Raw genomic sequence first — 20,621 nt, 5'->3', positions numbered from 1 at the left:
TTGCTGTTTGGGGGAAATGAAGTATGGTACCTGACTTATACTGAGAATAGTATTTACACAATTAAAAACAATGAATACTGATTTAACAGCAACAAAAGGATATAAAACCAATGAGAGAATGGCTGACGGGTGGGAGGAATGCATGTCTGTCTGTCAGTAGAGAATACCTGACACTTAAAAACCAGGAGTAGTACGGCCTTTGAGACACCCTTTAAGCTTAGAAGTGAACTCACCCCTGTGGCTCAGCTTTTAGCCAGACTGTGAAGTGAACAATAACACAAGACAGGTTTACATTCTTTACAACAAACAACTATAAGAGATCAAAAAGTCAGCATCTGCCCGGGGAAAGGTTCAGAAGGCCAGACAGGAGAGATGGAAACAGTGCACACAGTAGGGAGAACGCTGTCACATGGTAGAGAATGCAACGGCTGTCACAAAACACATGTTGTTTGTTGCATGTACACCAATCTGCCCTGTAAACTTTCATCCAAATCACAACAAACGAAACAAACACCAAAAGTAGCAGAGTAATACTGAAGATACAGCCCAGGGAGAGGGGCAGGACTGCCCAGACCACAGGGGAGCAAACCAAGAAGGAAAGAGAGAGAAAGGAAGAGAGAGAGAAAGAAAGAAAGGACAGCATTCTGGACCACCAAGCTTTTAGGATGACATTACCTCTCAGAGCAGCCAATGCACAAAGAGGACTGTAGGGTTGGCCTCACCAGGAGACATGACATCCCCTTACTGACCCACAGTGCTGGTGGGGGTGGGGGCGAAGGTTAGCACCTGAGACAGTGTGGGAATTGTGCTCAGTCTGACACCCCACCCCACTACCCTACCCTGCCAGGGCATAACAAGAAGGGAGCGCAACAGAGCAGCAAGGGGAGCAAAGCAACAAAATCCCCAAGGGATTCTGGAAATAGACTTTGGACTCATGAGGCAGGGTTTGGCACTGCATTAGACCGATCAGAAAACATTCATAAGGGTCAGCAGACAGACCTAGAACTGTTCATGGGCTCCCCCACTTTTTTCATGTCCATGTAAGATAAGCAGAATAAACAATCCTGAGGAGACCGATGGTTCCAGGGGCTCCGGGGAGAGGAGGAAGTGGGAGAAAGGGAAGGGGGAGCCAACAAACCCAGGGACAAGGGAACAACAAGAGATCTAAAATCGATGGCAAGGAGGGCATAGCATGCCTGGTGGGATTGGATCAAGTGCAATGTAGCCGACAGGAGTTACTGAGATCTGAAAGAAGGTCGAACATGACAGTGAGAGGATGAAAGTAAGAGGAAAGAACAGTGAGGTAAAAGACATTTATAGCAGTATAAACATAGGCAAGTACATATGTACATATATTTATAGGTTAAGTATGAAGGTAGCAGACAGACAGTGGGTCTTAATCCAAAAACACTTTGTTCTAATAGACTGGCATTCTGTGACGCTCACCTTCTGGACACATTCGCTGAAGACAAACCGGGTGCATAAGTTAACGTGGTGAAGAAAGCTGATGGTGCACAGTTTTTATAAGACATAGCATTGGGGTCTTCAAGGCTTGAAATTAAACAAGTGGCCATCTAGCAGGGAAGCAAACAAGCCCACATGGAAGCAGCACACCGACCCGTGTGATCACGAGGTGTCCATGAGATCAGGTATCCCGTTTCAATGTGAACAAAGCAGGTCAGAATGGAAACCCAAAGCCCATCTGTAGACAATTGGACATCCACTCACAGGAGAGTCACAAGGAAAGGACGAGCTAGCCAGGGTGCAGTGTAGCACCAAGGAAACACACCGCTTCAGTTCTTTCCTGCTTCCTTCCCACCACCCCACTATCATGACCCCTGCCCTTCACTGGGTTGGATGATTAGCTAATAGCCCATAGTTGCCAAAGCTGGCTGGCAAGTCCCTGCTATGTCACCCTCTAGACTCTACAGCAGTGGTTCTCAACCTTCCTAATGCCGTGACCCTTTCATACAGTTCCTCATGTTGTGGTGACCCCCGTACGTGGGTGGACCCGCTTGGAGAGGGATAGAGGATCAGTGTCTTGGTTCCTAAGACCATCAGAAATATGGTCTTAGGTGGTCCCTAAAGGGTCATTCATCCCCCAAAGGGGTCTTGGACCACAGGTTGAGAACCGCTGCTCTAGAACCTCTCAATCTTTTTCCTGGCTGCGGGCTCTGGAGCTGTATCCCATCTGCTTCTCTTGCTCCTTTTAGCTCCTGACCAGCTGGGCAACTGGGAGACAAAAATCCCATCAACCTGCCTAGAAGAGGAAAACATGGTCTGGCTCTCCAAAGAGACTGCACACCTTGGGTGAAGTGTGGAACCAGACATTTATGAAACATTGTTTTAATTAAAAGATCATTTTACAACTTTTTAAAAGATCATCCTAACAATCCATACATCAATTGTGTCAAGCCTATTTGTACATATGTTGCTGTCATTCTTTTCTACTTTTACTTTCTATTGAGCCCCACCCTGACCCCCGTTATCAGCTCCTCTTTCCCTCCCCCCTCTCATGACCCCTTGATAAATGATAAATTATTATTTTCAGATCTTACACTGATTGCTGTCTCCCTTCCCATAGGTTTCTGTTGTTCATCCCCCTGGAGGATGGGGGTGTGGTTATGTGTCCATCATTGAAATCAGTTCTCCCTCCTCTCCTCCTCTCCCCACCACCCCCTACCCTTTAGGAAACATCTGAGATGAAAAGGCAGAGCAAAAGCCAGCCAGAGGGCTGGCGCGTAGCTGATGTGGAGAGGAAAGTGGGAATCTGACTTTTCACTGCCCAAATCCTGGTGCCCCACTGGAGCTGCCACTGGGACATCCCCTTCCTAAATTCAGGAGTCAGGAAAGGGTATGAAGGAAACAGATTTTCTCCCTGTCTTCCTTAACTGCCACATCGGGGCATCAGGAAAAGCTTCCTCGAGGTTATGCTTCAGATCTGTTAAAGTAGCGGTTCTCAACCTGGGGGTCAAGCGACCCTTTCAGAGGGGTCACCTAAGACCATCAGAAAACACTTATTTCCAATGGTGTTAGGAACCAAAGGCACCGCTCCTCTATCTCCAGGCGGGCCCGCCCACATGCAGATAGGCCCACATTCGAGTGCCCGGCTGAAGACTGTTACCCATGCTACACCATGCTTCGAGACAAAATTTCATTTGTCATTAGAAATAAATATTTCACAATATATAATGACATATTGTTTTGTGATGAATCACTATGCTTTAATTATATCCAATTTATAACAACGAAAATACATCCTCCATGTCAGATACCTACATTATGATTCCTAACAGTAGCAAAATGACAGTTATGAAGTAGCAACGAATATGTTATGGTTGGGGGGGGTCACCATCACATGAGGAACTATATGAAATCGTATTAAACACATGCCTCGGACTTTTATGTGTCAGAATAGCAAGCAGCAGGTGGCTAGGGAGGGGGCACCTGGTGAGCGATGTAAACCCGATGGAGGCGGCGGGTTGGCATGACCACTTCCCGAGGGCAAGTAGCCTGTCCTGCCTTGTGTACTGAGGGACACCATGCTGCTGGCCCCCCGGCAGCCAGCAACGAAACACGAGGTCAGCTTGAGTGGTGAGACAGGCTTGAATCTAAGGAATAACAACTGGGAGGCGGGTGCAGAATTTCCCGCCCGCTGCGAAGGTGCGGGAGCCGAGCCGGGCCGCGCGGGCGGAGCAGTAGACACCTGCCACCCGCGCCTGAGAGGCCCGGCCAGTGCGACTTCCAACTGCAGCGCAACTGCCGGTCCCGAAGCGTTTGACTGGAACGTGCCCCGGCCGGGACTCTGAGGGACAAGCGCCAGCCAACGGCTCCGCGGGGGGCGAGAGCCCCCCACTCCCGAGGCTCCGGCCGCCCGGTTCCGCGTACGGAACTCCGCGCCGCGCCGCGGCCCGGGCTCTGAGAAACGGCCTGGAGGGGTGAAGCGGCCACGCCGCGCCGCGTGGACTCAGGCCACGGGCGGGGGCCTCGGCGAACCCAACCGAGCCCACGTGCCGGGGGCGGGCCGCCGCGGTGACGTCACGCCGCGCTCACGCCGGGCGCGCTCACGCGCCGCGCGGCCGTACCCGGGCTGGGGGAGGGGCCGTAAAGCGCGGAAGGTCGCGGACGCCGCCTTCCCCGGAACTTTGACGGCCATCCGCCCCGCCCCCTTCCCCATCCCGGCGCCCGCACTCCCCTTCCGGCGCCGGCGACGCCCCCGCCCCCGCCCGACGACCGTTGTGGCTGCGCGCGGGCCTCGCCTCCGCCGGAGCGTTGCCGAGCTCGGAGCCCGGGGGTGAGTGCGAGGTAAGGAGACCGTTGCTGGGCCGCTCCGGCCTCGCGTCCAAGCGGGCCTGCGTGTCCCCGCCGTCCCCTCGGCCCCCTTCCGCTTTGCGCTCGCCCAGGGGGGCTCCCATGGTCACCGCCTCCGCTGGTCCGGCCTCGTCGTTTCGGCGAGGTGCGTTCGGGCTCCCGGGCTCGCTGGCCCAGGCCAAGACGGCCCCGCTCGCCCGGCCGGCCGCCCACCCTTCTCCGAGCCTGTTGCGTCCGGGCCAAGGGGACCCTCGCCCGGCCGCCCGGGGCTGGCCAGCTGGCTCTGTCAAGTGCCCGCAGTGCCGCCTGCGCGCTCGGGGCAGTGCGGGTGACCTCGCGTCGGCTCCCTCGCCCTGAAGTGGCACCTGCCGCGCTCCGCCCGCTCCCGCTCCCGCTCCGTCCGACCCGGCCGCCCTCCCGGGCCGGTGGAATTGCTGCCCCAGCGCCACCCCGCCCGCTGCCGGCTGCGGGCCTGCAAGGTTGCCTTGAAGAGTCCTTCTGCAGTGGACCCCGTCCCACTCAGAGCAGCCACCGACCGCGTTCCCGCCGCCTGGCCCCGCGCCATCCTTACCCGCGTCAGGTGTGAGCCCCCTGAAAGTGTTCTTTCCCCCGTTCTCTCTGGACGGCGATGCTCTTCTCCAGGGACACGTCTGTTTTCTGGTCATGTGTGAGTATTTGACACAAAGTCTCACCGTCCTCGCTTCTCAGGAGCATTCTTTCCGGCTGCACTTTGACCAAGACACAGGTGTTCATTCTTTTGGCAACCCGTGGTATATTTAATAATCTTCTCGAACACCATAATTCAAAGGCATCCTTCAGATTCCTTGTTCGTTGTCCAACTTTCATATGACAGGAGGTAAAACAGACTCACCTTAGTCCTCGGTGACAGCTTTGCCTTTTCAACGTTTTAAAGAGGTCTTTTGCCATAGATAGCAATATGTCATTGGTTTTCTTGATGCCACTGGGCCCATGGGTGTGCCCCATGGATTCAGGTAAAATGAAATCCTTGACCATGTAAGCCATTTCTCTGTTTGCCATCATGTTATTTGGGTTCAGTTGTGAGGATTTTTGTTTTCTTGATGTTGAGGTGTAGTCGGTACTGAAGTGTCACCCAGTGCGTCAGGTCCTCTTCCCTTTCTGGAAGCAGGGTTGTGTCATCTGCACGTCTCAGGTTGTTAAGGACGCGTCTTCCCCCAGCCCTGATGCTGTGCTCTTCATAGGGGGCTGCTTCTGGACTGTTTGCTCAGGAGACAGACGGGAAACATCAGCCCTGACACGTGCTCCTCTTCTGATTTCAAACCAGACAGACACCTTTATTCTGTTCAAACAGCCACCTGTGCATCTATGTTCAGGCTTCTCAGGAGTACCATGAACTGTACTGGAATGTCCATTCTTCCCAAGGTTACCTGTCGTTTGCCATAATCCACAGGATTGGATGCCTTTGCACGGTTGATAAAGCACAGGTAAACATCTTGCTGATAGTCTCTGCTTCCAGCCAAGATTCATCTACTTTCAGCATTGATAGTCTTCCTTCCGAATCCTCTTCTGAATCCAGCTTGAATTTCTGGCAGTTTCTCGTTAATGGACTGCTGCAATAATTTCTAAATTTTCTTTAATATAATTTTACTTCCATATGATAGTAATAATCTTATTCAGTCATTTCCACATTCTGTTGCTCCACCTTTCTTTGAAATGGAAGCGAACATGGGTCTCTTCCAGTCAGTCGGCCAAGCTTCTTGGCACAGACAAGTAGATGCTGTGCTGCATCCACTGGTAGTCTGTCCATTCCTAGAGTCTTGTGGTTCAGTGCAGCTTGGACTTCTTCCTTTGTTACCATTGGCTCTTGACTCTATGTGAACTCCTGAAATGATTGAACGTCAGCCAGTTCTCTTTGGTAGCGTGACTCTGTGTATGCCATCTTCTTCTGATGCTTCCAGTATCATTCGGTGGCTTGCCTGCAGAATCCAAGAGGAGCTAGCAGCTAGCTATTCCGGTCTGAAGTTCCGTGTTGATGTTTGTTAGTCCATCAGTCACGGTAGAGAATGAAATTCAGAGAGAGAATGTAGTACTCACACCCTCTCATAAGAGAAGCTGGCCTCAGATGGAGTGCCAAGCAATAATGACACGTGGGTGATCAGAAAGACCAGAGAGAGGTCCACAAAGAGTTAACTAGGGATGTAGTTGTGAAAACACAAACAAGCTTGGGAAGAGAATGTAAAGATGATCCGAGGTTAGTTATTAACTGCTCCTGGGAGGTCAGAAGAGATGGTGCCTAGAAATAAGAGCATAGCGCTCTGGACTAGAGGGTCAGAGGTAGGGTTAGGGGGGAGCCCGACGACTGCCGGTGGCTCGGCAGAGAATAGGAGGGAGTAAACATGGAAAGCGGAAAACATGACCAACTCTTTCATCACATGAGTAAACCAAACTGCAGCCCATCAGGTCAGTTCCAATTCACAGCAACCCCCCAGGACAGAGCTGAGCTGCCCTTTCGGTTTCTGAGGCTGTAGGGGGCAGAGAGCCTCATCTTTTTCTTGCAGAGAGACTGGTGGATTCCCACAGCCCACCACAGCGTGCTCCACTACACCACCAGAGCTCCCCAGCGCCTGCCCTTTGAAGTGAAAAAGACAAGTTGTGAAGTAACTGTGTAACAAATTTTTGTTTGAAAACATGTTGACCATCGTTTTGATGTTTAGGATTTTATAAGTTAAGATGGCTGTTTGAAGAAAGTTGTAGCGTTAGTATTTTAGTTCTTAAATCATTTGGAACTTATACTGAAGTATGTTAAGATGTTGGTGAAAAAAAGCCACAAGGAGAGAAAAGTTGAAGGATAATTGGGGGAGTTAGGTTCAAAAGAAGGAAGGCGGGAATTGGAACGAGCCACCTGGGGAGGACTGGTTTTGAGCAGGTGAAGGGTGGAATGTCAGGGGTGCGATGAGGCAGGAGGCTGGTTTGCCAGTGTGGGTGATAGCGTCCCCTGCAGGGTGCTGGAATGATCCAGGAGGTCGAAAAAGCAAATACCTACACTTTATCTTAAATGATGGGCTATAGAGCAAATGTTTTTCATTGCCAGGGGGATGCTGAGTTGTTTTTCTTTTTGTTTTTCCTTTTTTTTTTTTTCCTGCAAAGGGAGTGGTGGTAACCTGCAGTCTAGAATGAGGGCAGTGAGGAGGTGGTGGTGGAGGTTGAGAGAGGGACAGTGTGGTAGCCCCAGAACTTGAATAAAGAACTGATTTTCTTCAATCACACGTAGTAGTCTGGAACATAGAAAGAGGGGTGGTTAAACCACAAAGGAGCAGGATCTTTTAGAAGTGTAACCAAGTGCTGGTGATGCTTTGGAAGCAAGGAAGATGCTTTTCTTTCGACCTCTCTTCTTTCTTTGTTTCTTTTTTTAAAATCATTTTATTGGGGGTTCTTACAGTTATCATTCCATAGTTAAGTCACATGAAGCAGTTAAGTCATAGTTAAGTCACATAGTTAAGTCACATGAAGCAGTGTTGTACAATTGCAACCACAATCAGTTTCAAAACATTTTCCTTTTCCTTGAATTCCTTGATAGCAGCTCCCTTTTATCCCCTCCCCCCCCCCATGTCTCCCAGGAACCCTTATTCCTTTTTTTCTTCTTCCTATAATAGGGTTTTTGGTTGGGTTTTTTTTTTTTTTTGTTTTGCCGTACCTTACACAATCCAATATATCCATTCACATACAGTTCTGTTGTTCGATCGCAGATCCCATCGAGTAAGGTTATACAGCCATCAAGCTCCCCATTCCTCCTATTACTGTTTCTGATGGGTTATCTATCTTGACTTGCATGTACCGAACCATCTTAAATATACAAATGAACATATGTAAACCTAACGTGATTAATGAGATAAAACAAATAAAAACCATAATAGCAAGGGGAGGAAATACTAAAGAACTAAAGGGTAGCTATGTGGTTCATGCTTGCCATGCCACACCCTGGCTTTATCATCCCTTCTGTGGTGTGGGCCTTCTAAGAGGGACTGGCTGACCCTACCTCTTGGGGTCTCTAGAGCAAGGCTGAAAGAAGAAAAGTTGATTCCATGAATACGATGCAGAAAGAACTAGCTGTGGGTGTGCTGATGAGCGACCTGTGGCAGGCAGGGTTAAGTCTTGTTACCTGTATGACCCTTCCTTGATGAACCTAGCCTCTCTCCTTTTTGTCTTTCTCTAGCTTGTCATGTTTATTGTCCCACAGAAATGTGTGCTTGGCTGCATTCTCCCGTGCGAGAGCAATGAACCTGAGCAGATTAACAGGCGCCTCCTCTTGTACTTGAAAACCTCCAGCGCAGTCCCTGTTGAAGTGGGAGGCATGCATTACTTCACCGAGATTCTGCATCCCACCTCTTCTTTCCTTCCCAGGGACATCCTTCTCTGAACCCTTGCCTCTCTATCCTAAGTCTGGACCATTCCCACTGGCAGTCAAATAGTCCTAATCTCCCCCTTACATATAAAACAAACCACTTTGCTTCATACCCCAGTCTTTAGATTTTCCCCCATCTTTCAGATCCCCTTCAGAGCAAAATGTAGTTTGCTGTCTCGTCTCCCTCGTTTCATGCATTTTCTGCAGTTTGGTCTGCTCTGTTTGTCATCCCTACTGCCCTCCTGAAAAACATTCTCTCCTAGGTCACCCAGGATCTCTTATGCCATTAGAGTCCTGAGGACATTTGTTTGATCTCATAGCACTGTCTGCAGTTGACCACTCCTTTTTTTTTTCTGCAGTTTTATTGGCACATAATCCACAGATCATGTAACTCAATAGTTCAAGCATATCAAGAAGCGTTGTAAAAATAATTACAATAAATTTTAGAACATTTTCTTTTTTCTAACAACAGTGAGTCAAAAGGGAGATCGAGTGATAAGGTGTTAAATTTTAACCTAACTGCATCTGCAATAATCCACTTCCCAAGGCACTCTGAATGGTGGCGAGACTAGTCACATCCCTGGTCTTTGTCCAGGGCATTCCCTGAACTCTGTGTTTGCCCTTCTCTCTTTCTCTCTCTTGATGGAAACAACTGTTAAGTGGGTCAAAAAGGAGATTAATAAGATGATACATTTTAACCAAACTACATCTGCCATCATGGACTTTACAGTGGTCTCTGTGTGGTAACAAAGCTAATCACATCCATGGATGATGGTCAGAGGGGACTCACCTGAGGCTTAATCTGTATATGGACCCTGTAAATTATTTGAGGCTTCTCTTGTCATCCATAGCCGTCTACAAACCAGGTTTCACACGTTAAGCTCTAATCCCCTTCCCTCCTTCGGATCTGGGTTTTATTGTTCACAATGCTTGGCTCACGCGAGCTGGTGTGCCTCTTGCACATGGATTTGATTGGCACCTCAGCAGTTAACCACTGCTTGGAAAGCTTTGCTCTCCTGGTTTCAATGCCACGCTTGCGCATGGCTTCCTCTCTGCCTCACTGGCCACTCCTCTGTCTCTGTGACAAGTTCTCTAGTGGGGTGTCCTCTGCTGAACTGCCCCGCCATCTGTCCTGATCTTGCTTTCCATTAACAGCGCATGAAAGGAGGAGGCCCCACTGGAATAGACTGAGGGATGCGACTCCAGCTCTGAGTGCCTCAGATGGAGGGGGACACTGGACAAGGACGGCTTGTGAGTCCAGGCAGAAAGGAGACCAGCATGCTCACAGCACGGCAAGGCAGGGGCAAGGAGCTGAAACCGAGCTGGACAGGCAGTGGAATCCAGGGAATTCACCACAAGGAACTGGCTGTGGAGCAAAGGCATGAGATGGTCAGACAGGTTTTTCCACCAGGAGTCTGGTTCCTTGTGACCAATGAGCAAAGAAGTGGAGCTGAGCTCGGATGCTTACTGCTGTCATCTGGAGCGGCTCAAGACCACAAGACTTGACGGAATTGCAGTTGGAGGTGGAAATGGCGGTCTTCCTTGACATTAAATGTTAAGGTAAAGGAAAAGGGAGAAATACAAGGATGCTGTCCAAAACCAATGAAGTGACACAAAGGCAGTCTTTTTTAACAGATGGCACTGGCAAAGCTGGATCTCTGCAGAAAAATGAAGCAAGAGCCATCTCTCACCATCCACAAAATGAACTCAAGGAGCAGCACAGACCTGAATGCACACCTAACTCTGTAAAGCTCATCAGAGAAAAAATAGGAGCAAACTTAGGGGCCCGATACATAGCATAAATATGACCAAGCATCCAACAAGCAAAACAGGGGATGCCCCTTACAACCAACAGAGGGAGAAGACGGGGGTATGTGTTTGCACAGAATCAGACTCTCCAAACCCAGAAGTGCTACGTGAGCTATCTGCTAGGAGTCCCAGGGAAAACAACAGGCAGTAGTTGGATAAACAGGTTTGAAACCTGGGGAAGAGGTTTGCAATGTGGTAGATGGATGGACAATATCTGCAGCCCTGCTTTCAAAGGAAACAAGACTCTGAGGGTCCCCACCATTAACAGCTGACGAGTAAGATCAGGACAGATAGCGTGGCAGTTCAGCAGAAGACACCCCACTAGAGAACTTGTCACAGAGACAGAGGAGTGGCCAGTGAGGTAGAGAGGAAGCCATGCGCAAGCGTGGCACTGAAACCAGGAGAGCAAAGCTTTCCAAGCAGTGGTTAACTGCTGAGGTGCCAACCAAATCCATGTGCAAGAGGCACACCAGCTCGCGTGAGCCAAGCATTGTGAACAATAAAACCCAGATCCGAAGGAGGGAAGGGGATTAGAGCTTAACGTGTGAAGCCTGGTTTGTAGACGGCTATGGATGACATTGTATTGAACCAATGCCCCTAGTTGCTCTATGACATTCGCCTTGTCTGTTTTATTTTTGTATGGGTCACCCCCACCCCACACACTAACTCGCACAGGCAAATGTAAAGGCCGAGATCGCTCCTGTGCTGCTCTCGACACCTGGCAGCGTGTCTGGATCTAAGTAGGTCCTCAGATAGATGTTAAATGATTACTCTGCCTTGTTGCTCCCTTTCACCAGTAACCCTGGGCACCAAGTTAAGTGGAATTAAATATGTCCGCTTCTCTCTGTCTAGTGTGAATTCTTGGAGTCTCCCTTGCCGAATGTGAGAGCGCACCTCCCGAGTCGCTGACGGACGGGATGCTTTACCGGCTGCTCTCCATCGTCCGCCAGCAGCAAGCCCGCCCAGGATGGCAGAACTGGCCCTCAGCACGAAGCAGCACGTCAGCGGCCGAGGCGCATTCCATCACGCTGCCTGCCCAGGCGCAGGTGGTCATCTGTGGTGGTGGAATTATGGGCACCTCTGTGGCCTACCACCTCGCCAAGCTGGGCTGGAAGGATATCGTGCTCTTGGAACAGGGCAGGTAAGGAGCTAGACACGTGGCATCCCCTCATACCCCCTCCTTTCGGTGATAGTGATGCCGTCCCAGCCACAGCCACCATCCTTGAGCAGGCCACTGCTGTTCCCACCTGTGCCTGTAAAGAGATGCGGTTGCTGGGTGATGTGCACACTGACTGTTTTCTCAGAGGGACTTGCCTTCCTGCCAGGCCACGGGGTCGACCTGTATGTTTTCTGTATTGGTTGCCATCCCCCTTCACCCACGTATTACAGATTCAGGCTTGTTCTGGTTTCCCTTTCTCAGTCATTACTGAACCAAAAGAAGTAGTTCAAGACCCTGGTTAGTGTCCTATATGATGTCCTCCGTTGGCTTTGAAGCGACATCTCTCACTTTTAATCATACAGAGATTACATTATAGATTAGTGCTTGACCCGTGCAGCAGTCTCATTTCTGTTGATTTCCTCTTGCTGTGTCTGCTATGGTTGATTTCATTTTCCTATATACTATCATATCAGTGTTACTAAAACAGTCATTTTAAAATTGTATTAGAGTAATTGCAGCTTCACAGAAGAGTTTCTAGAACAGCACACGTCACGTGTCCCTTTGGCCAAGAGTCCCCCGTCCCGGGCCCGAGAGCATCACCCTTACTCCTCTAGTAAGATCCTTAGCTGCAGCAGTTTGGCTGTTCTGGGAGCACCAGTGAGTTCTTGAGGTGTTAGCCCGAGTCTGTGTACTCGGACTGGGCCAGGGCTCCAGCAGGCCTCCACACGGTGCAGCGTCTAAACTCTGTTAGCTCTGATAACGGATGGATGGATGGGTTATGATAAGAGTTGTACAAGCCCCCAATAAAATGATTTCTAAAATAAATAAATAAAAATTGAAAATTGGTTGGCTCCACACTCCTCAGAAGCTACTCTCTGCCTGCCTTCTTGAGTCTGGCGCTGCATGTGCACCGCTTGTGACATGGCCGAAGGTTCAGGAGAACCACCCCTCAGGCAGGTTTTGTGGCTCCCTCCCTCCTCAGGTACCTTGCTTAATAAGCTTCAGCTTCTCTTGCAATTCTCAGCTCCAATTTGGTTTGTCTTATTTGCTTGGTTATCACGTCCCCAAGCCGTGGTGTGGAAGATGCATCCAATGAAAAGCTATGAGAAATATGTAAGTCACTTGGCTATCAAAGATATAGTATCTGGGGTCTTAAAGGCTTCAAGCGACCGTCTAGCTCAGAAGCAACAAAGCCCACGTGGTAGAAGCACACCAGCCTCTGTGATTACGAGGTGCCAAAGGGATGAGGTATCAGGTATCAAAGAACAAAAATCATGTCATTGTGTGCTCACTTCTCCAATACTATCGCTGAAGACAAATGGGTGCATAAGCAAATGTGATGAAGAAAACTGATGGTTTCCAGCTACCAAAACATACAACGTCTGGGGTCTTAAAGGCTTGAAGGTAAACAAGTGGCCATCTAGCAGAGAAGCAACAAAGCCCACATGGAAGAAGCACTCCAGCCTGTGTGATCACGAGGTGTCCAAGGGATGAACTATCAGGCATCAAAGAACAAAAAATCATGTCACTGTAAATAAGGGGGAGTGCGGAGTGGAGACCCAAAGCCCATCTGTAGGCAACTGGATATCCCCTCACAGAAGGGTCTCGGGGAGGAGACGAGCCAGTTGGGATATAGTGTAGCAGCAATGAAACATACAACTTTCCTCTAGTTCCTAAATTCTTCCTCTCCACCCACTATCAAGATCCCATTTCTACCTTACAAATCTGGCTAGACCAGAGGATGTACACTGGTACAGATAGGAACTGGAAACACAGGGAATCCCAGACAGATGAACCCCTCAGGACTAGTTCTGAGAGTGGCGATACTGAGAGGGTAGAGGGAGGACGGGGTGGAAAGGGGGAACCGATTTCAAGGATCTACGTGTAACCTCCTCCCTGGGGGACAGACAACATAAAAGTGGGTGAAGGGAGATGTCAGACAGTGTAAGATATGACAAAATAATAATTTATGAATTATCAAGGGTCTATGAGGGGGAGGGGGGCTGGGAAGGAGGGAGAAAAATGAGCTGATGCCAGGGGCTTACGTAAAGGGGAGCAAATGTTTTGAGAATGAGGGTAACTAATGTACAAATGTGCTTTACACAATTGATGTATGTGTGGATTGTGATAAGAGTTGTATGTGCCCCCATAAAATGGTTTTAACAAAATTAAATATATATATTTTTAAAGAGAAAATGGAAGTCATCATCTATGTTTTTTCACACTGTCCTATGGCCAAATCTTACAAATAGCCATTTCATTCCTTGTGTCCAGCTTCGCAGTTTCCATGGTAGGAGCTTAAGTCTGTCGCTGCACAGGCATCAAGTCCTAACTGAAGCTGAAGTGTACCCCCAAAGACCTGGCCACTAAGATGCTTGGTTTTGTTACTGTTTCCGTGTGCAAGATGCCCATACTTAACTTTTAAATGATCTCACTTGTGCCTCGTTTTCTCCAAACCAATTTATCATGAATGGGAAGATATGTATTACAGCCTTATAATGGGTGTTATTTCTGTCCTACAAATGTGGAGGCCCAGGTTAAGGACAGGATGCAAAGCCACTTGCCCTTATGTACATCGCAGTCCACAGCAGTGGGTCAGCTGTTCTCAACCTGTGGGTTGAGTGACCCTTTCACAGGGGTCGCCCAATTCATAACAGGAGCAAAATGACACTGATGAAATAGCAACGGAAATAATGTTATGGTTGGGGGTCACCACATGAGGAATTGTATTACAAGGTGGCAGCATGAGGAAGGTTGAGAACCACTGGTCTAAGACATTTTAAATACGGTGGATGTGAGGACTTCCCATGGTTGAGTGTAGCCTAGCAGAACACAGCCCGGAGAGCTAAATGCCCTCATCGGTTTAGGTGTCTTTTCTTCAGCGTGTGAGCTCAGTGGGAAGGTCATTCTTTACTTACCAGCAGTGCCTGTCCTCTGCTCACTTTCTCTGCTTCCTTTTTCATAGTTTTCTTTTTACAACAAGTGTTTAAATTGAGAGCAGAAATAGGAATCGCAGGTTTTTGTTTGTTTCCTTCAAAGCTCCTTCTTGTTTAGGGGGTATATAATTTAACATTTAGAGATTTCTGTTCCTCTTCTTGGCCCCATTCTTGGCTCTCTCATAGATTAGTGATTTCTGGCTGCTTGTAAGAATCACTTGGGGAGTTTTTAACAATTATCTGGTAAAGCTAGTGACCGTAGAAAACAGAATAGAACTGCCCCCAAAGGGTTTCCAAGACTAAATTTTTATGGAAGCAGAAGCCTGCTGAGTGCTGGTGGATTTGAACCTTGTTTGTTTTACGATGCTTCCTAGGATCTGTGAGATCCTAGCAGTGGATGCACTGTGCTCAGAGCTCAGTGTCATAGGTACCCACAGAGACACCCATCCCCAGAGCCTGACCGCCATCTGTCAGTGGCAGTGGTGAGGAACAGAGATGATAGGAAAGCCTCCATCTTTAGGGAGCTGACACTGAGACACTGAGTACAGGAAATAGACAACAGAGTCAACACAGGTACCGGTAATTGGAGTGTCCGGATGCTGACAAAGGTGACTATCTGCTTAGTGCTAAATGATCTGGGAAATGACCTGCTTTTGAAGGCTGGCTGCCTCTGTGCACAGCTGGGTCTTTGGGCCTCAGTGTTTCTGAGCATTTTTGTTCCTCTGTTGTCAGCAACAACTTGGAGAACATGTAAATTTTTAAATTGCATTTACATTAAAAAAATAACTATTGGGTGCTCTTCTAGCTCTTACAACATTCCATTCATCAGTTGTCTCAAGCGTTTTTGTACATATGTTGCCATCATCATTTTCTAAACATTTACTTTCTATTTGAGCCCTTGGTATCAGTTCCTCTTTTTTCCCTCCCTTCCTCCTCTCTAACCCTCATGACCCCTTGATGAATTATAAATTATTACTGTTTTAATATCTTACCCTGACCACTGTCTCCCTTCACCCATGTTTGTGTTGTTCGTCCCCCGGGGTGATCATTGTGACCAGTTCCCCCTACCTATCCCCACCTCCATCTTTCCCTTAGTCTGCATTTATTTTTTTAATAGATAATACATTTACATGATTCAGAGTTGAGACTGTATCTTTTACATATATTTTGTGTGTTGATATTTTATTAATTATAATCTACATAATGAAGAGCCTTATATTTGTTGCCTTCCACAGATATGTGAATCTCTCTCACAGTGTTTGGTATACAGTAATCTTATCAAGATCGGTGTCACATGGCCCCTGTACTTCCTCCCAAACTAGACCAGAAAGAATCCTTAGTCATATTTGTTAATCCATTTCAATCACAAATAATCTCTGATACATATATTTGTAAATTACTTAGATGCAATATTTCTCAAATTACATGAGTACCAACAAAATTGTTTTTAGGAACTTTTTCTAATGCTGAATTAACATTAGTTACAACATTAGTAACTGAGCAGAAAGTTTTAAAATTTTTCTCCTTCTCCTTACAACTTCATTCTTTAAAAAGTTATTAATAATACAGTCACAAATATTACTTATCACTGTACACTAGCTGAAACACTAGAAAATTTGACCCATCAGTGACATAAGCAGCACCAAAACCAACAGTGTGCTTCTAGCCCTTGCAGATGTACCGCTGTGATTTGAAGCATCACTGTAACGGAGCAATGGTGACAGCTCGGGGCACATCAGAAGGTTCATAAAATAAGTTAGGATAGGGTTCTAGCCTTACGAGTCTGTCGACATATGTCAAGTGGGCTTACGAAGAATATTTCTATTGTTGTAACTAACTACAAGTGATTATTTTAGTAATGATAAATTTCTATTGAAACACTCTGTAGAAATTATATAACCCATGGCCGCTGAATTGATTCTAACTCTTAAGGCTGTTTGTAAAACCTTCTAAGAACTGCCCCTGTGGGTTCCCAAGACTAAGTCTTTTTGGAAGTAGAAAGCCTCCTCTTCCAGAGTGGCTGGTGGGTGGTTCTGAACTGCTCACCGTGTGGTATCACCCCTCTTGACAGTGTTGCCTGGTATGGTCCACACTGCCCCATTCCATCTCTTCTAGGCTGGCCGCTGGCTCTACGAGGTTCTGTGCTGGCATCCTGAGCACTGCGAAGCACTTGACCATTGAGCAGAAGATGGCAGACTATTCAAACAAACTCTACCAGCAGTTAGAGCAAGAAACAGGAATCCAGACAGGTAAGCATGATCTGCCAGGAGCTGATGCTGGCTCTCCAGACTTAGAATCGGCACTTTATTTGGCCTTGCACCAAGCCTGCCTGTTGGTTTGGTGATTAAGATTAGGTGTTAGCCTGGTCTCTACCACTAGCTTGGGTGTGCCCTTAGCCAGTCATTTAGCTTGTTGAGGGGTCGTCAGTTCCCCTGTCTATAAATTGAAGGGATTTAAGCAATATTCATGACCATTTCTGATCATGCCATTCCATTCTTTAATGATGAGAAAGTATCCCAGGGCCATTCCCTATACATTTCACTCATTTGAATATAGTAAGTGACAGTTCTTACTGCCTACGTCAGCAATTCTCAACCTGTGGGTTGCAACCCCTTTCGGGGTCGAACGACCCTTTCACAGGGGTCGCCCGAATCATAACAGTAGCAAAATTGCAGTGATGAAGTGACAACGAAAATAATGTTATGGTTGGGGGTGGGCGGCCTTAGGAAGGTTGAGAACCACTGTCCTAAGCAAAGAAGAGGGGCAAACTGTCAGGTGCCTGGCAATTGAAACTACCAATTGCTGTTAAGCATATTTCTTTTATTTTTTAAGCATATTTCTGGGTGTAGGACATAAATGTGTTTTTCTCCTGGTCTGTGTAATTGGGAGGGAAAGGACACAGAGCATTGTAAACCAGATAGTATTGGGCAAAGCTGAAAATAAATGTTCCAAGAACAGGAATCCTGATCTATACCCTGACCTCATACAATAACAAGTAGAAAGTGCTTCTCTCAAGTCAATTGCAAAGGGGTAGATTTGCCTGGAGTCTCAGAAGAAGAGCTGACCGCCCAGAATTGAGTCCGATCTCACACGGACTTTTAAGAGGGGTAGCAAGGCCCAGTGATGAAATGCAGGGCACTTGCTTACATATGAAGGCCGTGCCGAATTGAAATAGCAAATCATTGGCAACTAACCGTGAGAAAGGATGGTAGCCCTTTCGTCGTATGAACTAAGCTGACACTGCTGCGTGTCTTCATGCAAACACAGTTTATAGTCTTTGGCCGGCCAGCTTGGGGATTCTTTGACACTGGAAAAATTGTAACAAAGATGAGATTTTAATTGTTTAAAATGTGATCGTAAAATAAGGTTTTATACCACATCTCCATGTTACAGCGCTCTTGTAACTAGAACTTTATGTAGACATGGAGGTGGAAAGGGGAGATGCCAGAGGAAACTGCAGGCAAGGAGGAAGAGTGCTTGGTTTGTGTTTTGCTGGAGACTAGAAGGAGAAAAGCCGTCTTGCTTGTTTAACTTTTTATTGTGATTTACATGAAAGCGGACATAGCGGGTCATCAGTTTTCTATGTGACAATTCATACACATTTTGTTTCAGCTTATCCGTTGCAGTCCCCTCAGTGTACCACGTTACCCACTTCCTCCCAATGTCTTCTTTCCTTACCCTTTGTCCATGGGTAAATGGTGCCCTTTTGATCTGAAGTGGCTTTTAACATGGAGTGAGTTCCATTCCAGACCTGCAGGTTAACTAAGGGCCATGGTCTTGGGGAGTCCCATAAGTCTCTATTGGATCAGTCAGCCTGCTCTCTTATCATTTTGAGTTCTGTTCCACATTTTCTCCCACTCTATCCAGGATCCTCTAATATATTCCAATTCAGAACAGTCAATAATGAAAGCTGGGCACCATCTAGTGCTTCTGGTCTCGGGCTTGTGGAGAAGAGTTTACATAGCCCATTAGTCCATCACTCTCCTTTCCCCCAGACAGCGAGGGGACCAATGTTTGCTCCTTAGATGGCTATTTATGAGCTCTTAAGAAAGACCCCAGTTAAAAAAAAATTTTTTTTAAAAGAAAGACCCCAGTTATCACCAAAATAAGAGTAGAATAGTATCTTGTGCACTGTTAGACCAGTTGACCTTAATGTCCCCAGAGACTATGATCCTGAGCCCCCAAACCCAGTCACTCATTCCCGCAAAGTGTCTGCTCATCTGAGAGCAAGTCAGATCTGGGAGACAAATCTTTTAGGGTAGTGACACCTTGCTTGTGCTCTGTAGGAACCTCAACGTGCCACTGGACTTAGCTAGGCTCCCTTTTGAGAGACTCGTGCTCACCCATGGAATATTGTAAAAGCGGTGCCTGCTGTACCTATCCTGCTCCATGCAGCACAGAGGGGAAACAGTGCCTGTGACTCAATTTAATTTAATTTGATGGCAACAAGCTTCCTGGCTCTGTACTTGTCCAGGGACTGAGGTAGAGGAGAGTCCATACGATATGCCCAGAGGTGGACCACTCTCACGTGGCCCAAAGGGTAATAACAAGTGCTTCGCTGACTCCTGTAGCACTATGCTGGTAGGCTCCAGAGGAATCAGGGTTACAGACTTCCTTTCCAAAAGGTACGTTAGCTTTGCTTTAGTTCTTTCCAGGTCATGCATGCTCCGAGACTTTATTTGGCCTGACTTCTCTTTGTGGTTTGTGAGGCATGGCCCTGCATTTTCAGGGAGTGTCTACATTTTCAGCCAAAAGTTTGAAGGAGTCCCTAGAATGAACTCTGGCCTTGGGTTGAAAGGGGAAGCGTGAAATCACGGTGTTTTAGTAAGGTGGCAGGGCAATGCCCCCCTCATCCTCCCATGTTAGTGTCGAAGGGCATTCTCACCTAAAAGAAGCTCTTCCGAGCTTCTGTAAGAAATGGCTCATTTCTGGCTGGCGCTGGGAAAGGACAGATGAGTGAACCCCGAAACATCGTCCTCTGCTTGAAAGTCAGGGAATGGACTCAAGAAGGGCGAGCACATCAAGAGAACACCGGAGCCTAGGAGGCACGCCCACTGACCAGATCTTCCCAGCTGAGAAGTCAACAAAGGAGAGTGATGGATTATGGCCAATCGTGTCGAATATAAATGTGTGAGGAAAGAGGGGCCGTGGAATGCCAACATAGGTGTTAGAGCTGGTGGAATTAGGAAACTACCTTCAGCCGTCATTCATAGTAATTATGATTTCAGGTAAGAGTCACCAAGAGAGATGTTCTAACTCGGTGAAGTTTGAAGAGGAAACAGGATATTGAAATAGTTGAAATCTTTTGCCTACAATTACTTACTACAATTAACTTCTCCACTGGGGATATCTTGGCAGACACACCTTACCCCAGTTACTGTCAGCACTAGTGGGACAACCTGTCTTCATGATGCAGCGAGACAGAAACATCATCCCCTGGGGGCTATTCCTGCCAAAAATGTGTAACCTGAGTCTAATCATGAGGAAGCATCAGACTTGAAGGACATGAAGACATTCTGCACAGTACTTATAAGTACTATGCTCCTTAAAAATGTCAAGGTCAAAAAGGCAAAGAAAGGTTGTGCAGTTGTTTCAGGGATGACTGAATGCCTTGTAGAACTCGAGGTCAACACAAAAATAGAAAGATACCCGTTAGGACAATTGATGATATGAGTAGGTTAGCTAGTAGTGTGTCGAGATTAAATTTTCTGCTTTTGATTTGAGATGGTTTTGTTCTTGGGAAATGCACACTGAAGTATGTAGGGATATGGGCACAGTGTCTCCTTTTCAAACGGTGTGTGTGGGTGAGTGGTTGAGTGTCTGTAGGTGTGACTAGAGAGAATATGAATGGTGATAAATATAAGCAACGGCTGAATCTGGGTAGAGGGTATCTAGAGTGATTTGTCTAGTCTTCCAATTTTTCTGAGTTTGGAATTATACCACACACACATGGCCCCCGCCCCCAAAAAATTATCCAGGGAGCTTTAAAACTAATCTGCTTATAACCCTTCACTCAATGCACAAT

At 47.4% G+C, this 20,621-nt stretch overlaps 1 protein-coding gene across 1 annotated transcript in view; it reads left to right on the top strand.

The window, feature by feature from the left end:
- The first annotated feature begins 4,147 nt into the window (after window positions 1–4,147).
- PDPR (pyruvate dehydrogenase phosphatase regulatory subunit) overlaps window positions 4,148–20,621 on the top strand; it is a 38,516-nt gene continuing 22,042 nt past the window's right edge. Inside the window, exons 1-3 of the mRNA XM_075537743.1 lie at window positions 4,148–4,305; window positions 11,354–11,642; window positions 16,712–16,845. Coding sequence (XP_075393858.1) covers window positions 11,419–11,642; window positions 16,712–16,845 — 358 coding nt within the window. The 5' untranslated portion in view covers window positions 4,148–4,305; window positions 11,354–11,418. The remainder of the gene's footprint in view (window positions 4,306–11,353; window positions 11,643–16,711; window positions 16,846–20,621) is intronic.

Source organism: Tenrec ecaudatus, chromosome 18 (genome assembly GCF_050624435.1).
Source record: "Tenrec ecaudatus isolate mTenEca1 chromosome 18, mTenEca1.hap1, whole genome shotgun sequence".
NCBI classification, from domain to species: domain Eukaryota; kingdom Metazoa; phylum Chordata; class Mammalia; order Afrosoricida; family Tenrecidae; genus Tenrec; species Tenrec ecaudatus.
Note: the sequence above shows the minus strand (reverse complement) of the source record. Positions and strands in the feature narration are given on the sequence as shown.